The sequence below is a fragment of the Vanessa tameamea genome, chromosome 4 (assembly GCF_037043105.1).
Source record: "Vanessa tameamea isolate UH-Manoa-2023 chromosome 4, ilVanTame1 primary haplotype, whole genome shotgun sequence".
Classification (NCBI taxonomy): Eukaryota; Metazoa; Arthropoda; class Insecta; order Lepidoptera; family Nymphalidae; genus Vanessa; species Vanessa tameamea.
The window spans coordinates 9,970,870-9,987,365 of NC_087312.1; the positions used below are offsets into that span (position 1 = coordinate 9,970,870).

General features: G+C 30.2%; 3 protein-coding genes across 4 annotated transcripts; 2 read left to right on the forward strand and 1 right to left on the reverse strand.

Moving 5' to 3' along the window:
• The first annotated feature begins 434 nt into the window (after nucleotides 1–434).
• LOC113394552 (CBY1-interacting BAR domain-containing protein 1) lies at nucleotides 435–9,079 on the forward strand. Of its 2 annotated transcripts, XM_026631903.2 has the most exons (8): nucleotides 435–658; nucleotides 1,011–1,170; nucleotides 3,272–3,421; nucleotides 4,285–4,509; nucleotides 4,730–4,768; nucleotides 4,838–4,957; nucleotides 8,665–8,775; nucleotides 8,977–9,079. In XM_026631903.2, exons 1-8 carry the CDS (start codon nucleotides 522–524, stop codon nucleotides 9,028–9,030), a joined length of 996 nt encoding a protein of 331 aa, XP_026487688.2. In that variant the 5' UTR covers nucleotides 435–521; the 3' UTR covers nucleotides 9,031–9,079. The 2 variants fall into 2 exon arrangements, with proteins under 2 accessions (XP_026487688.2, XP_026487696.2); XM_026631911.2 differs by lacking the exon at nucleotides 4,730–4,768.
• A 902-nt stretch (nucleotides 9,080–9,981) lies between these two features.
• LOC113394611 (heat shock factor-binding protein 1) lies at nucleotides 9,982–11,615 on the reverse strand. Its single transcript, XM_026632007.2, has 3 exons — nucleotides 11,505–11,615; nucleotides 11,110–11,279; nucleotides 9,982–10,971 (listed from the first exon to the last, which is right to left on the reverse strand). The coding sequence occupies exons 2-3, from the start codon at nucleotides 11,209–11,211 to the stop codon at nucleotides 10,819–10,821; spliced, it is 255 nt and encodes an 84-aa protein (XP_026487792.1). The 5' UTR covers nucleotides 11,212–11,279; nucleotides 11,505–11,615; the 3' UTR covers nucleotides 9,982–10,818.
• Nucleotides 11,616–12,011: 396 nt separating this feature from the next.
• LOC113394593 (cell division cycle protein 23 homolog) lies at nucleotides 12,012–15,013 on the forward strand. The gene is made up of 7 exons (XM_026631972.2): nucleotides 12,012–12,602; nucleotides 12,683–13,031; nucleotides 13,206–13,385; nucleotides 13,543–13,707; nucleotides 13,992–14,238; nucleotides 14,317–14,503; nucleotides 14,679–15,013. Exons 1-7 carry the CDS (start codon nucleotides 12,171–12,173, stop codon nucleotides 14,907–14,909), a joined length of 1,791 nt encoding a protein of 596 aa, XP_026487757.1. The 5' UTR covers nucleotides 12,012–12,170; the 3' UTR covers nucleotides 14,910–15,013.
• Nucleotides 15,014–16,496: the final 1,483 nt, after the last annotated feature.

Here is a 16,496-nt window from a genome sequence, read left to right on the forward strand (position 1 = left end):
TAATAATTTCAATACTCCACGTATGTACACCTTTATTTGAATAGGTAAAAGATTAATCTGAGATTGTAATTGTCTCAATCAGACAGGTGGCAAACAGCCTAGAAGCTCATCTTATGGAAAGTGACTACCACCACCCGTGAATATCTACAATACGGGGGAGCTTGCACTGAGTACTAAGTACTAACTACTAAGACATATGTCAAATGTCAATTTCAAGTATATAGAATATAATTATATAGATAAAATAAGCTTAATTTATCTTACTATCCGGCAAATTGAAATAGTTATTTCTCATTATCAAATAGAATATTTTTATATTTTGTCAAGCGATGCCAAATTTGTCAGTTTAGAGGATTTAGGGATTTTCAAATGAATTTTTAATTGAGGGAATAAAATTTAAGCTCTAGCGAGCTCCCTTATCGTTACCATGGGAACTAGGTGCATGTAGAAAACATACACAAAAATAAGTTTAAAAAGTGTTAAATATCATAAACTCAAAATATTTAATAAAATTGGATAAAATGTTTAGAGGAGATAATTCTCATTCTTTAAGTTATGAACAACAAGCGAAATTTATTCAAGATCGCATTTCTAGTGTAGAAAAGAATTTTGGAGAATTATGTGTCGGTTTTGGTGATTATACGAGGAAAACTGCTAGGTAATATTTACATAATAATAAGCTACCTCAAATAAAGTTTAAATGATACTATTATGACAGTTAAGAGAAATAACTTTGTGTATAGAAAGTGTTTCTTAAAATGAGTGAAATAAACTTTAAATTGCACTACAGGAGCTAGATGCTAAAATGGTCTAGCCGAACTCCCATATCGAAACTGCCCCTAATTGGAACCTATATCGGAAACTACGCTATGTTGTAGAGGGTTAGCTCTATATCTTAGTTAGTCAAGGTCTATATCTTAGGTAGTTAAAAATTTGAAAAAATCCTTACCTTTCTCTTTCTTGACAATGACATAATATACTACAAAATTATTAAATCACCACTTTAACAGATTACGAGATATGGGTGACGAATTGTCTAAAATAATAAAAGAATATGCAAACAACGAAATCGTCAACAAGTCTTTGAGTGCTGGTCTCGATAACTTGTCCATAACACTCACAGCAGTGGAAGAGTACAGGAACTGCGAAGTTCAGCGCCTCGAAGCTAAGGTTATTAATTATTTACATTGTGACATCGTTTATTAGTAATGATAAAGATGTATCATTCCTCTTCGTTAAAATTTTAATGTTCAATTCATACATTTTAATTGGTTAATTTTATTCGTTTGTAATATTGCAAATCAACGAATTATACATATTATAATAATTTTAAGTTTTCTATATAAACAAGTATATATTGACCTAATAATATAAAATTGAATTCCAATTTCTAGTATGTATTTAGATATAGTTAATCTATTATAATAATCCTGTATTCATATAATTTATAGTAGATACAGTAGAGATAAATATCATATTATATATAATGATATTCATATTTTTGGGGATTGTCAATTTTATTGTAGACGCGATTTCGATCTTCACCTTCGTCTAAATAATTTAATACAATACGTCAGTAGGCTATTTGACTTGTTTTTAAAATCCATTTTATATTATTTAGTAGAGTTAAGGAACTCAGTAAAAGTTGTGTTTTTTAATTCTAGTACATATTTGCTGAAAAATATCAAATTAAAAAACGCTACTTTGACAATATGGCATTGCAATGGGGTCGGTGACATCACTTGCCTGTATTGTAATCTGTGGCACATATAATCCACATACAGTAGGCAAACTAGGTTAACAAGCAAGTGACGTCATCATAAAATCAACCAATCAGGAGCGTTGTGTGTCACGTAAAAAACGTTTAAAAAAATGCATTATTATTTTTGGGTTTTTGAATAAATTAATTATTATTTTCAACTTTCGTTACTAAATGCCTATATAATAAATTTTTAAACTCATGATATATACTGATTACAATAATTGACACTTTATTTTTCGCATTGTCAAATAGCCTATTGTTGGTCAGATCAAAAATTGAATTTATTAATGACATTGAATCAATCAATGTCATTAATAAATTCATAAATTTTAGCTTTATCTAAAAGTAATGTGCGTAGGGCATAGCCTATTCCAATGAAAGTAAGAAAAAAGATAAACAAACCTTATGTTTACGTATTTCATGAGATTTACTATTAGTAAATCGCATGAAATTCAGCTATTTTGTGCACTGCCTAGAGTTTAGATTAATATATCTTTAGTTATAATACAACACTATTACACTTAACTCCTTATTTCCACATTAAATTGAATTCCAAAATTCCGGTACCAGTTTCGTCGACGTTCGATAGACATTTTTTCGCAAATCCATTGTCAATAACATAGATTAATAAAGCTCTCGACCAATGATATCACGTCAATTTGCTGTTAAATGTTTTTTATTTGGCTTTTTTCCTCTTATAGTTGGAATATAGTATATAGATAGTCTCGGGCGCCACAGGGCTAACTGGATCGGCCGCTAAAATCGATTTATCGACTGCAACATTTATCAATCTGCAATAAATATTTGATAGCAACAGTTGCTATGCTCTTAACCCTATAGCTCCAAAACTTAACTTAAAAAAAATAGGTATAATACCTATTTTTATTATTTATTATGAATACTACTGTTAGTAATTAAGTATAGATAAATGATTTGCGTATATAAAGCTATTATAGTTGCATATGTATATCAGCGGTCGTGCCGTGTTCTTGTTAAACATACTGTCTGTGCAAACATTTTCCATTCCGTGCATACAAGCTACGTAAATATTTACTTTTTAAATTATAAAATTGAAACACTATCACCCACACAAAAATTGAAGCCAAAAAGTAATTACAATACATAGACACATTAAGTAGACAATTTTGTATTTTAAAACGATAGTACTTTATAATTACTATATTATACATAAAAAGCAATACATTTTAATTGTGTTTTCGTTAGGTACGGTTAGGATTTTTGTATTTGTATCTCCACAGACATGATGTCCAAGCCTTTGGTGTAACTTATCTTTAATTAGTATTTGATATATTATAAGTGTGCCTGTATATTTTAATTACCAGGGATTAAACAGTTTAACATTTAGGATTAAAATTTTGTTAAATCGTGTTGATCTACGATCTTTAAGAATTATAAATTAGATATATTTATGTAGGTATATACATATAATGAATTTAAAATTCTTATAATACGTACTGGTACGATCAATATAAAATAATGTATTCGTAGGTTATAGGGGAGCTTTGTCAATATGAAAGTATCTGCAAGCATGCGAGGGAGGAACTAAAGCATACCATGAACGTGAGAGAAAAGGAAATGTCCAGAAAAAAAGTTCTGGACAAAGCTAAAGAAAGACAACCATTCAATAGGCAGCAAGTAGTATGTTAATTCATTTTAATTAGTTACTATTTTATATTATACTAAAATTAAATAATATTAAAACAAAATGCAGAGTGTGAAAGTTTTATTGGATAATAATTATATTCCTTATTGTTTGTTGAAGTAACGTAAGCCTGATTAGTTCAGGTGTTTGAAAAAAACAAGTTGTGATTGATTTTTTTATTAACGATTTAATTAAATTATCAAACATCAATGAAGTCGTTAAAAGAATAAAATATATCAGAGTATCGCTTTTTACTATTAGGGTCCTTAAAATGATCTTAGAGCTCCTTAACGTCAATTTCTATACGTACAATATAAACCCTTTTCATAAAATGAATGGAAGAGTTCTGATATAATAGAGCTTTACATTAATGAACGTAATAGGTAAAATGTCATAAATGGAAAGAAAACTAAAACACTTTTATTATAACTATTACATTGAAAAGTGATGGCCTAGAGTTTAGGATACATGCATCTTAACTGAAGATTGTGTATCCAACCCGGAAGCATCACTAAAGTGACATATGCTGAATTTATGTGTATCATCATCATTATCAAATCATCTCGTGCTCGGCGGTGTAGAAAAACCACTTGAAGGAATTTGCATGCGTTTGATGAAAATCTGTCACTAATCCGCATTGGAGGTGCTTGGTGAGATTTGGGTCTACCGAAAGTTCTGACTATCAAATTAATCATGCGGTAGTTTGCCTTACCTAGCGAAATTAAAAGGAAAAAAAAAATCTTTAATTCTTTCTCAACATAATTAATATAATATATTAATTTTCAATTTTTTGCATGATGCATCTAATACGTATTCAGGCTATTTATCATTCGTTTTATTACTTGCTTTTTGTAAATAGACTTATGCAGAATCAGAGTTATTAAAAGCTTCCGCGGAAATGTCGCGCACGGCGAAAGGTTTAAGCGAACAAACGGAATTCTTCGAAAGACGCAAATTGCAACAACTGAAAACACTACTCTCAGATTTCGTGATGATCGAGATGACGTTTCACGCGAAGGCAATGGAACTGCTCAGTGTCGCCTACCAACAAATAGCAGATATTAATGAAAAGGCGGATTTAGAGGTAAGGCTCTATTTTGTTTAAAACTTTCGTTTTACAAATCTATATATTAACTCAACAAATATATATCACCATTTTGTAATTATTATAAAAAAAAATAGCATTACCTATTTTAATGCAATATACTTCTTAAATCCTCTTAAAGTAGAATTCCAGTAAATATTGTAGATTCTAATTAAGAAAATAATACATGATATTTAACTTAAAACTTTTTTTTACATAGTTGTTAGTAACAGGTCTTTCTGATCAAGAGGAACAAACGGTGAATATAACTTTTTTTAATTTAAGTTACTTTGTTAAACTTATTACAATGAAAACTTTTTATTTTTAGAACTTTAAAAGAAAATTACGATCACCGGAGAAGCAAGTGAGCACAGGTATATCAGTGAGATCTTCATCTTTGGCATCACTTTTGAATCAACAGTCACCGTTAAAGGACGAAGACTCAATGGTGAGGGTTATTTGAACCACATAATAAATAGATATTAACTGAGTTTGTGCTTTCGGTATTATGTGTCGCTTGATATAATTAATTGACTTATGGAATATATCTCTAATAAAAAGTCACTTTCATCTTTGTGTGACGTGTTTCTCTTTTTTTATTATTCATTTATAATTTAATATATTTACTTAAGAGCGTAGTTTGTAAGCGTGGGAATTTATTTTAGAACACACACATAGGTACTTTTCAATAATACAGTTGCATTGTGCAGTGTATCGTACGCATCCCCGGAGATAATTAGTTGCTTGTTTTCGGTGTAACGAATAAATTAAATTTTCATTGCGCGTTCATAACGTAGGATTTATAAAAATACATTTAATTACGAGTAATGTATTAGCTATAAGGTTGTCACTCGCAAACACAATTATAAATTATTTGTTAGCATAGGGTGCGGTCAGAGTGCATTAAGATGCCAAATATTCATTATGAGTTTTATTGTTTCAACTGCTTTCGTCTAACTAAATAATAATAATTATTTTCTTGATATTTTAAGGTTGGTAGATATACCGAATTAAATTAAAGTAAAGACACATTAAATAATCACTTCTTAAATTTTTAAATATAAATAACGGAGTTAAATATAATTTTTTTCAATATTCTATTTTTAAGTAAAATATTCGAAAAAAATATTTTAAATCAACTTCTAGTCCATTTCGGTACAAATACTATTTTTCATAGTGAGCAATTCGATTTTACAAGAAGTCGCTCGACAACTGATGCGAGAATAGCACTTCTTAAACATATTTACGATGCTTGACAAAAATCACAGAATGCTATTGGAGTATTCTGTGATTTGTCTAAAGCATTTGATTGTGTAGAACACGAGACGCTTCTTTATAAGCTCAATTACTACGGTATTAAAGGTAATGCTCTTGATCTCATTGCTTCATATTTAAGTCAAAGAGTCCAGCAAGTTTTCATTAATGGCATAAAGTTTTCTGGATCTACGTTAAAAATGAGTGTTCCACAAGGATCAATTTTGGGTCCCTTTCTATATCTAGTATATATAAATGATCTTCCTTTTTATGTTAAGGGTATTTGTGATATAATGTTGTTTGTTGACGATACTTCACTGATTTTTAAGGTAGACAGGAAAAAACTGACTATGACGATGTGAACGGTGCATTATCATAGATACACGATTGGTTTACAGTAAATAATTTAGTTTTGAATACTCAAAAAACAAAATGTGTAGTTTTTACCCTACCAAATTTTAGAAAGCAAAATTATAATATATCTTTAAATGGTGGCCGTCTTGATGTAGCCAATACTACGGTTTTTTTTTGGGAATGATTCCAAACTTCAGTGGAGTCCTCATTTATCGTCTCTGACAGGAAGACTCAGCTCCGCAGCATACGCGGTTAGAAAAGTTAGACAACTAACTAATATTGGTACCGCTAGTCTAGTATATTTTGGTTATTTTCACAGTATTATTTCATATGGCATATTACTTTGGGGTAATGCTGCAGATATTGAATCTGTTTTTATTTTACAAAAGAGAGCAAACCGGTCTATTTATAATCTTGGAGCTAGAGACTCTCTTCGGGATGTTTTTAATAAAGTAGGAATACTTACTGTTGTAAATGTAAAATAAATGGGGTACTTTCGTACGCCATGGGGTAGATTCATATAGGGTAATTAAAAAGCCAATTAAAATCGTTAATTTTTTATTAATTATTACAAAAATATTTATTTATTAAAGAACTACCTTAATAATATGTGATTTGACTAATGGTCGATAAATCTTTCCTGAGAAAAATAACAAAAATAAAATCGTTCATCCTTCGTTTACTTTTTGATTATTCTAAACTTTACAATCAGTATATATGAGATGTTTACAATAATTTTGTATGGCATCGTTGTACAGTCTTTGATAATACAACGATCCTTCAGATTCCTATGAATTACTATTATTATTGTCTTACGACTTCTGGTGTTATAGGAAGATATGTTTTTATGCATTTTATTTCATAAAAAATAATTTTGATATACTGGTGGTTAATGAAATTTAAGGGGGCACATTCGTACGCGTACGAATATACCCCCTGTCTAACTGTCCGAATGCACCCGATGCCTTTACACAAAATTAAAATACAACTATACATATACAAAATCTAAATTAGTTTCACAAATATAACAATTGAAACTCAAATTAAACAATGTTAATCATCACCATTTTGTAAAAAACATAACAATTCTACTTACAATTACGAACTAAGCTAAGGTAAAAAATTTACTTAAAAAATTGGTAAGTAGTGTTTCTAAGGTTTCATACCTTATGGGTAAAAACGCGACCTTATTATTAAGACTCCACTGTCCGTCCCTCTGTCTGTCCGTACGTCTGTCGGTCACCAGGCTGTATGTCATGAATCTAGACAATTAAAATTTTCACAGATTTTTTTTTAAATTGTTACATACTGTTTATTTTTTAATTATTCCTTTATTTTTTTATGTGTTCGATAATTTTCTTTACGTTTTCCCATTTAATTCTGAATTAGATAGAAATTAAATAGATAGAAGCAAAGATGAGGAAAACAATAACCGGTTAGTAATACTTACTTACTGAGTTCATCTGGTTTCTTGAAAAGTAAAAATTAACAATTGCGTCCCACGACACTCGCGCCCCACCCTTATGCTAACTTGTCTATGTGTGCGTAGACGTTTTGCGAAATTATAAGAGTCGGCTCGAAATAAAAATTGACGTGCTCTCACCTTGGGCTCTGGGGAGGGACTGAAAATTTATTGACAGCGATGTCGAATAATAAGTCAAAACCGTCAAATTATTTTCTCCATACTAAAATGTATGGACGCCGAATGCCAAAAAGTAAGCAATATTTAAATAAAAATTACTATAATATTGTGAGATATAATAGAAATTGAACACGGTGAACTTATTGTTTACACTTTTGTGTCCCCATTTAACCAAAAATACATGTATAAACTAGCCGCTAAATAGCTTAAAAAATGTTAATAGAAAAGGTCGATTTCAGTGTTTGGAGTGATGTTGACGATTAATTTACCAGGTTATTGATACAAATTTTATAAATATCACGCGGTGAAACTTGAGATATATCTATTGAGATACTGAATGTATTTTTTTATCCATAATCAATGCTCCAGTTTTAAGATATTTCGAAAATAGTAAGCGCTATTTAGGCGTTCCGCAAGGACTGTCCTCTTAAAAGGACAGTTACTTACTTCTCTAGCGTTTGGTGATTAAACAAAGGGGAAACCGTCACTACATTTTTTTTTGTGGTCGTGACACCCAAGGAAGTCTGATTATTCTCTTCTTTCTACAAATTATTATTAAGTAATTTAAATGCGCCAATGAGGCAATGACTGACTGCAAAAGTGTGGTCAGAAAGGTCACACTTGATGCGCACCGTACATACTTGTAGTTTGACTAAAATAATTCTACTTACAGATTATTTGGCATTATTGGTTTCGCAATTTTTTTTATTTTTAACATGTTCGTATTCGTCAAAACCTTTTTTTTTTTGATCCCGCATTGTTATTACGAATACAGGCACATCTTACCTCAGCCTAACCTAAATGCATCCCATACAGGAATTTAAAAATATCCTAATATATTAAATTGAGGACTAATCTTACTTTAAGTAACTTCCTAATAAATTATATTTTATTTTATTATACAGCGTATGGGAAAGTTGCGTTCTCCAGAAAACAATAATTTATCTAATAAAGCGAGATCGAGCTCGTTAGCGGCCTTGATGAATCATTCTTCATCAAAAGAAGAAGATACATCGGTAACTTTTTATATAATTTTTTTCTTATAGTCTAAAATATTTACTATTTATTTTATTAAAACGAGTATGAAATTTAAAAGAGGCACAAGCTTTATTAAATAAACTGGAGAAAATCTACTCTCATAATTGATGTTAACTCAATTCTTAATTTTATTAACAAATAAAATTATCTTGTAATCGAATGTTATTTTATCTTCTCAGGATTCGGATGGCTCTACAGATCATAGTACTTCTGAGGAAACAGAATCGCGTTAATACTTATTGTTTGTGTATAATAGTTTTACGATTAATAAGACCTAAAAAAATATTATCTGCCTATATTTACCTACATGTGTTATAATTACGTAACATGTTTTATTCTTAATCTCATAGAACAGTACCTAAAATTGTAGAACTTTTTTTCTTATTATAAGATTGAATATAAACTATACATGTACCTTTGTACTTTATTCACTGATTCCTTAAGCCTACCTATTTTACCTTGAGTACCTCAGCATTTATTTTAAGTTTTTATTTCAGTGTAATATGCATTACACGTAATATCAAAATGCATTATAATTATGCCACATAATAGTCATCGATTTAGCACGTCTAAAAAATGATTACATATTTGTTCCTTGGTTTTTTACCATGATAAATTCAGCCAAGGGCATTTACGTTTGTATATCATAAAAAAAAAACTTAATAGAAGCGTGAGCAAATTACACAAATAATTTTATATTTTAATAAAAATTAAATGCTGAATCTATAAAGTTTTTACTGGTTACTCAATAAATAATATAAGGCGTCATTTTAACCTATCAGCATCGGCATAATGCATCGAGCATCGTTTGGTGTGTACGTACTATATACATCGTTAGCAAAAAGCGATAAGTAGCTATCGCATGCTCTCAACTGATGCAATCTTTTTTATAGCTAGACTCTCGAAACTCGCAGCTAATCAGTTACAGTAACATGTTTTCGCTTGCTTGAACAATAAAGATACGAAAGCTGAATCCATGCAAAACTGACAATTGATGGTATGCATTTTCCTAAAAACAACTTGAAGAATACGAATCGAGTCTAAAATGTAATTTAAGCATATTTGTTATATAATATGCCAGAATTTTCAATGAAGTTGAGTATTTTAATAAAAAAATCTTTATTAAAACTTGGCCAACTAAACATAACACAGGATTGTAGGGTTCGAAAATATAAAGATTTCAATAATTACCACAACAGTGCAAAAGTGATTTAATTAAATCATTATCAGGTTTTGTAACCAACAATATTATAAACATCAATTGCTTTTTGTACTTCCTAATAATTTAGCATGCTTAGAATACTTATCATTCAGATCAATATAACAGTGACTGTCACAGGCTTGAACAACATATTGATTTTAAATAGTAGTAACTTTTAGTACCAGTCAGTGCATGCCACAAGCTTTAACCATTATTTAGTTCAAACTTAAAGGATAAGAATATAATCAGAATTTATGTAGCAATTGTTTTAATTTTGTTGAAAAACAAAATAAATATGGATCTTATACTACTATAGTTTTAAAACTTTTAAGATGTATTTATACTTGTATTGATATTTATACAATTCAAAACAATAGTGTTGCAATAAACCAAGTCCACATTATACTTTACAATCCAAATATTGCTACTTAAACCACAGATATTATACAAATACATGAAAATATTTAGATTAACTTCGTTCACCTGGATTTGGTTACAATTGAAGGCATACAGTGTTATTCAATTTCATGATATATGTATTAGTAATCTATATCTTTACACCATTATGATTTTAAATTTAATACAATGCTTATAAAACTTATTCCATATTCTCTTCTTTACATTTAAATGGGTTCAATGTGTTAAAAAAGCCTGGCTAGTTAAAACACAAAACAGTATAAAAGTGAAATGAAATTCAATATATTTATTTACCAATTAACTACAAAATGACAATTCGTTATCATGTTTCTTATTTGTCACAATATTATCTATAGGTGATTATGATCTAAAGTGATAGTCCCAACTACATTTAAGCCTAACTCTACTTTTCATTTTCTACACCAGCCTGTGTCATAAGATCTGTAACATTTTTCTCGAGTTCATCAACTCTTGATCCCATCTCGTCTATTCTGTTAATTATCTGATCTGACATACTTTGGAATTTGTCTTGCATATTTTGCAATAGAGATTGGACCTATAATGATAAAAAAAATATATTATAATGTGTGAATATAAAAAATAGGTAATTCAATATAGCACTATAGGTTTCATTTAACAGGCAGCATAGATTATAAAAGAAAAGTTAATAATGGTACCAATATTAAATACTCACATATTGTGTTACTTCTTGCATATTTTTAAGGTCATTAGCTGGTGTAGAGTAATTGTTCTCCTCTTCATTAGTTTTGGTAGGCTCAGTATTCTGCTCTGACATTTTCTTCTAATTGTATATTATATATCCTTAGATGAATTAACTGATAGAACTATGAATTGAACGTTTTTCTGTAACAATTTTACAATGTATGTATACATGCAAATGCTTATAAATTTCTTACCAATTGTTTTAAAATGATTTTCGCGTCGGAGCAGTAAAGTAGATACAGAGAAATGTATCCTGCAGTTTAAAGTTTCAAATCAATAGCAATATCTTAAATTTTTCAATGCATTTATAATGTATGGTTTGATTAAATTCTTACAGGTTATATTCATATTATTTACAAAGAATACCTAATTGTCAATATTGGAAACGATGAATACTGAAGTAGTTCAGTTCAGCTACTAGTCTCTCAACTCTTGAAAACTCAACTGTCAAGTGTCAATAAGTTCGTACTTCGTCGTATTTTAATAGATAATGACATTTTTGAAACAGTGTTGTCGTGTGAACTCATCCTTCTAGAGTTGCCAAATCTAGGAATTTGTTTACCTAAAAACATTTTTGAAATTTTGTTATTAAGTGGTTCAATACTAAGAAAAGTACTTATTTTACATACCGTCTTTTTGTATATAAATATGTATTTTTCATTTAACGTTTAACACTGTAATAATATTATAATAATAAATGTTTTTATAAAATAAAGTTGAAAAAATCTTTTAACCGACATATTTTAGATAACATAATTTTAATCTATGATTGAAATTGAATTCGCTGTCATCAATGTCATTCATTACATTAAACATTTGTCAAATTGTTAATATATAATGTACTCTGTGTATACTGTCAATTTTGAGTATTAATGTTATGTGTCGGATATGTGCTTTTTTGAAGTTTGAGTGCTAATGTTTTTATACACTATCATATCGTAATTATAATGCTAACGTAACTTCAATTTATTATAAGATATACACTGTTGATTCGATACAAAAACCGTTTTTATGAAACATAAACCTTAAACCATGCAACCTTTACTTAATACAAAAGGGGATATTCAAATAGATTTAAATCAAGTTAAGATTGATATATTACATGGTATTCGGGAATGTAACGATCGTGGCTTAATACAGACCGTGAAATGGCTCTCAGAATTAAACTATGCACTTAAAGATCACAAACTTTCTCATAATAATGAAATCCCTAATTCTGCTGATGACGAAATTATACCAGAAGAAAAAGAAGCATATACCTTAGCAAAAAGTTACTTTGATTGTCAAGAATACGATAGAGCTGCACATTTTATTGAAAACTGCACTAGCCCTAAGTGTGTGTTTGTGCATAGATATTCGCAATATATGTCCAGTGAAAAAAAGAGATCTGATAATGCAACCGATACAGGATCAGAGAATACTGAATCAACTCAAGTATTACTCGATCTGTTATCTTTTTTTAAGGTAAATTATTAAGGTAATAAAAATACACAAGAATATATAATTAAACAATAATGTAACTAATTTATTTATAAAATTTCCAGGCTAATCGTAATTCTCTTGATGGGTACCTTTTATACTTAGAAGGAGTAGTTTTAAAGAAATTAGACTTAAGAAGTCAAGCGGTAACAGTGCTGCAAGCTGCTGTAGCTGCTGCACCCACACTTTGGGCGGCGTGGGTAGAACTTGCAGGCTTAGCTAATGAATATGAGGCTTTAGACTCTCTACAATTACCGAAACATTGGATGATGTACTTCTTTGCTGCTCATGCTTTTGTAGAACTAAAATTATCTGAACAAGCTCTAGAAGCGTATATGGTTCTAGCAGCAGCAGGGTTTGAGAAAAGTACTTACATCACTGCGCAAATGGCTATTGCACATCATGATAGGAGAGGTATTTATTATGCATTACAATAAATAAAATTATGATTCATATTTTAACTGACAAAACTAAAATTTAACTTTATATAAAAAGATCAGAAATGTATTGAAGCATTTTTCTCAATCCATTCCTCAATTAAACTACAACTAATGTAGTTGAAAGAATAATTTACTTTTTTTATTTCAGATGTAGATTCATCATTAGCATTATTTCGAGATTTATACCAAAATGACCCTTATCGTCTAGATAATTGGGATGTATACTCTCATCTCTTATACCTCAAAGAAAAAAGAATGGAATTAGCAAATCTGGCACAAAAGGCTGTTTCTATTGACAAGTACAGAGTTGAGACATGTTGTGTTATAGGTAAGATCAAAGATTAAATGCATAATCTTACAAATCACAATATTTTAAGCATTTGAACAGTAAGAAATACAACAAAACTATGCAATGTTATTTATACGCTTTTATTACTTTTGAAATATACAATATGTAATTTTTCATGTATTTTTTGTGGTTCAAGGTAATTATTACAGTCTTAGGAGTGAACATCAGAAAGCAGTTTTATATTTTCAAAGGGCCTTATCTTTGGACCCTCAGTACTTATCAGCTTGGATTCTTATGGGTCATGAATTCATTGAGTTGCAAAACTCAAATGCTGCAATACAGTGTTATAGACAAGCTATAGGTAAGGATGATTTAAAGGTTTTATCTAATTGATAAATGCTTTGTTAGCATTTTTAGCTTTAATTTATTATAATTTAAACTTATTCTGTATTATTGCACTCAACAATCCTTACATAATATATAGCATTCAGAAATAATGTAGCTTTCTACCAGTGAAATTAATTTAGAATTGGATTATTCCCTCCATACAAACACAAATTTTACCAATTTATAATATTAGTATAGATGAATTCTCAAAATATTTTGTACTGTGTTCTGGTTTCTTAAATAACAATCTTCTTTCAGATGTGAATAGAAATGATTATAGAGCTTGGAATGGTCTTGGGCAAGCTTATGAAATTTTAGGACTAAATGGTTATTGTATATATTACTATTCAAGAGCAGCCCAGCTCAAACCAGATGATTCTAGAATGTTAGTGTCTCTCGGTGAAGCTTATGAAAAGATGGATAAAATTCCTAATGCACTTAAATGCTATTATAAAGCACACAGTACAGGAGATATTGAAGGCATGGCTTTATTTAAATTAGCAAAGTAAGTAAATAATTAAATAAATATAATAATTAATACACAGATACTGATTATAATCATGGTATCATGATATTATATCAGGTTATACGAAAAGTCCAACATGCCGAACAGTGCAGCGGCGGCGTACACTGCGGCGTGTCAGGAGCCCGCTAACGCCGGCAGCAAGGAGCTACCCGCTGCGCAGCGCTACCTCGCGCAATACTACCTTCGATTTTCGCTGCTTGACCATGCCTCGCATTATGCTTATAAATGCCTTGAACATGAAAGTGTATGTTGTCCTTTATTTTGGAAGAAATTATAAAAAAAAATATTGTTACGTCATTGCTTGCGACCTTTTTTTATACTTAATTAATACTCAATCTCAGTGCTTTAGTTTTATAATTATTTTCTTTATCGCCAAGAGTTATACGTAGTTTCTACCTAATGTTACAATTGTTTTACAGACCAAAGAAGCTGGAAAAAATATACTAAAAACAATATCAGAAAAACGTTTGGCCGCATCCACCTCTTCACAAACTTCAAGTTTACCAGAAGACTTACCAGAAGCAATCAAAAATGCTTCCACTTCTATAACAAACGACACACCAAAAACCCCATTCCCGAGTCCCAATGTTACCCCTGACAACTTTTCAACGCCTATGTTTTCCAGAAAAAACAGTAAATATAAAATGTGACAAATAATTTTCTTCAAATGCAAGATGTAATAGTTAAATGTTTCAGCTATAATAAATTGTTTACATAAAAGTAAATTACTATTATTTATTATAAATATTCAAACTTGGCTATGCATAAGAAACTAATATTTAATTGGACCATTAATTTCTGCAAATATATTCAGAATGCTAATACCAGGTCGTATTGGGTCAGTGTTGGGACGTTGGAAGTGTGTATACTCCAGTGCCTCTGAAAGTAGGTAAAATCATTGTTCCTGCGCCTGAACTACAGTCGCGTCGATCGATTCGCCTGAGTCGATTTGCCGTCCCATCGGATTATGAAAGTGAGAGAATAATTTGTGCACTATATAATATGTAATGCGTATATAGTTGCCTAGACTCCTTCGAATTGGCCGCCGTAGCCGAAATTGTTCAGGCATAGAATATATATTAATTACTATGGACTTTTTAAAAGACAACTTTTAAATAAAATTCTTATAATGGTTATAATAGTACAATAGTTTAAAAAAATATAACTATGCTGAATTCATGATGGAGCCAGATCTAATACAATTGAAATTGCAATACTAATAGTAGTAAGAGTAACATCTCAAGTTTGGCTGAAGTTTCATTTGTTTTGACAAGTTTTCGTTCGCTCTTTGTTAATGTTACTTATCAAAATGCATACTCTTTAAAGGTTGATTCAAAATAATTTTGTTTCCAAGGTATAATCGTGGCTATCCCAACCACTTCGTACAATAATTATGATTGTATATTTAATTCCGAATAAAGGTAAGGTTAAAGTTAAAAAAGTAATCTATATCCTTCATACAAAATTTCATTAAATTCGGTTCTGCTGTTTTACCTTGAGAGAGTAGCATACCTACATACACAGTTACTTTCGCATTTATAATATTCGTGTAGATCGGTAGTTCCCAAACTTATTTTTCTCGTGGACCACCTATTGGCATGTGCGTGTAACCACAGTTTGAGAGAAACACTAAAATATGAACTAAATTTAAATTTGTTTAATATTGGTGCTTTTAATTCTATACTTAGTAACCCTACGAGTATTTCAGCAATTAAAATTTATGAATTTGTTAGTGATTCTCTCAAACTGATGATAACAAAAAAAAAGGTACCTTTGGCATCAAGTATTTATAGTGGTGATCAAGTTATCAAGTTCATGTCTGAACAAGCATTAAGCATTGTCGGGCGGATAGCGCTTTGCAAGTCTGTACACGAAATTGTACGTTATATCGAATACGCAAGTTTGGACAAGTAACAGTCGCTTGCCTTATTAAAATATTATCTGCTTAGTTAGGTACTTAGAACAATGTAGGTAGGCCCTTATAAAAACTATGCTTACTTTTTGCTCTTTACTATCAAAAGCAGATAAATTTTCGTGGACCCCCATTAACATCTTATGGACCCACATTTTTTATTCACGCCTACGTAGACCCCCAGCAAGTCTCCCGTGGACCCCTGGGTGTCCACCTGGACCACTTTGGGAATCACTGGTGTAGATGATGCCCACTTTAATTTTAGTTTAAAACTTTATTTTTATACATCAGGATTGGGAAGTTTTAGAAATAAAAATACTGGTAA

Coding starts and splice junctions, on each gene's coding strand:
- LOC113394593 (XM_026631972.2), top strand. CDS start 12,171: ATGCAACCTTTACTTAATACAAAAGGGGATATTCAAATAGATTTAAAT. Junction 13,708..13,991: donor GTGTTATAGACAAGCTATAG/GTAAGGATGATT, acceptor ATCTTCTTTCAG/ATGTGAATAGAAATGATTAT. Junction 14,504..14,678: donor AATGCCTTGAACATGAAAGT/GTATGTTGTCCT, acceptor ATTGTTTTACAG/ACCAAAGAAGCTGGAAAAAA.
- LOC113394552 (XM_026631903.2), top strand. CDS start 522: ATGTTTAGAGGAGATAATTCTCATTCTTTAAGTTATGAACAACAAGCG. Junction 659..1,010: donor TATACGAGGAAAACTGCTAG/GTAATATTTACA, acceptor CCACTTTAACAG/ATTACGAGATATGGGTGACG. Junction 4,510..4,729: donor ATGAAAAGGCGGATTTAGAG/GTAAGGCTCTAT, acceptor TTTTTTACATAG/TTGTTAGTAACAGGTCTTTC.
- LOC113394611 (XM_026632007.2), bottom strand. CDS start 11,211: ATGTCAGAGCAGAATACTGAGCCTACCAAAACTAATGAAGAGGAGAAC. Junction 10,972..11,109: donor TGCAAGAAGTAACACAATAT/GTGAGTATTTAA, acceptor TTATCATTATAG/GTCCAATCTCTATTGCAAAA.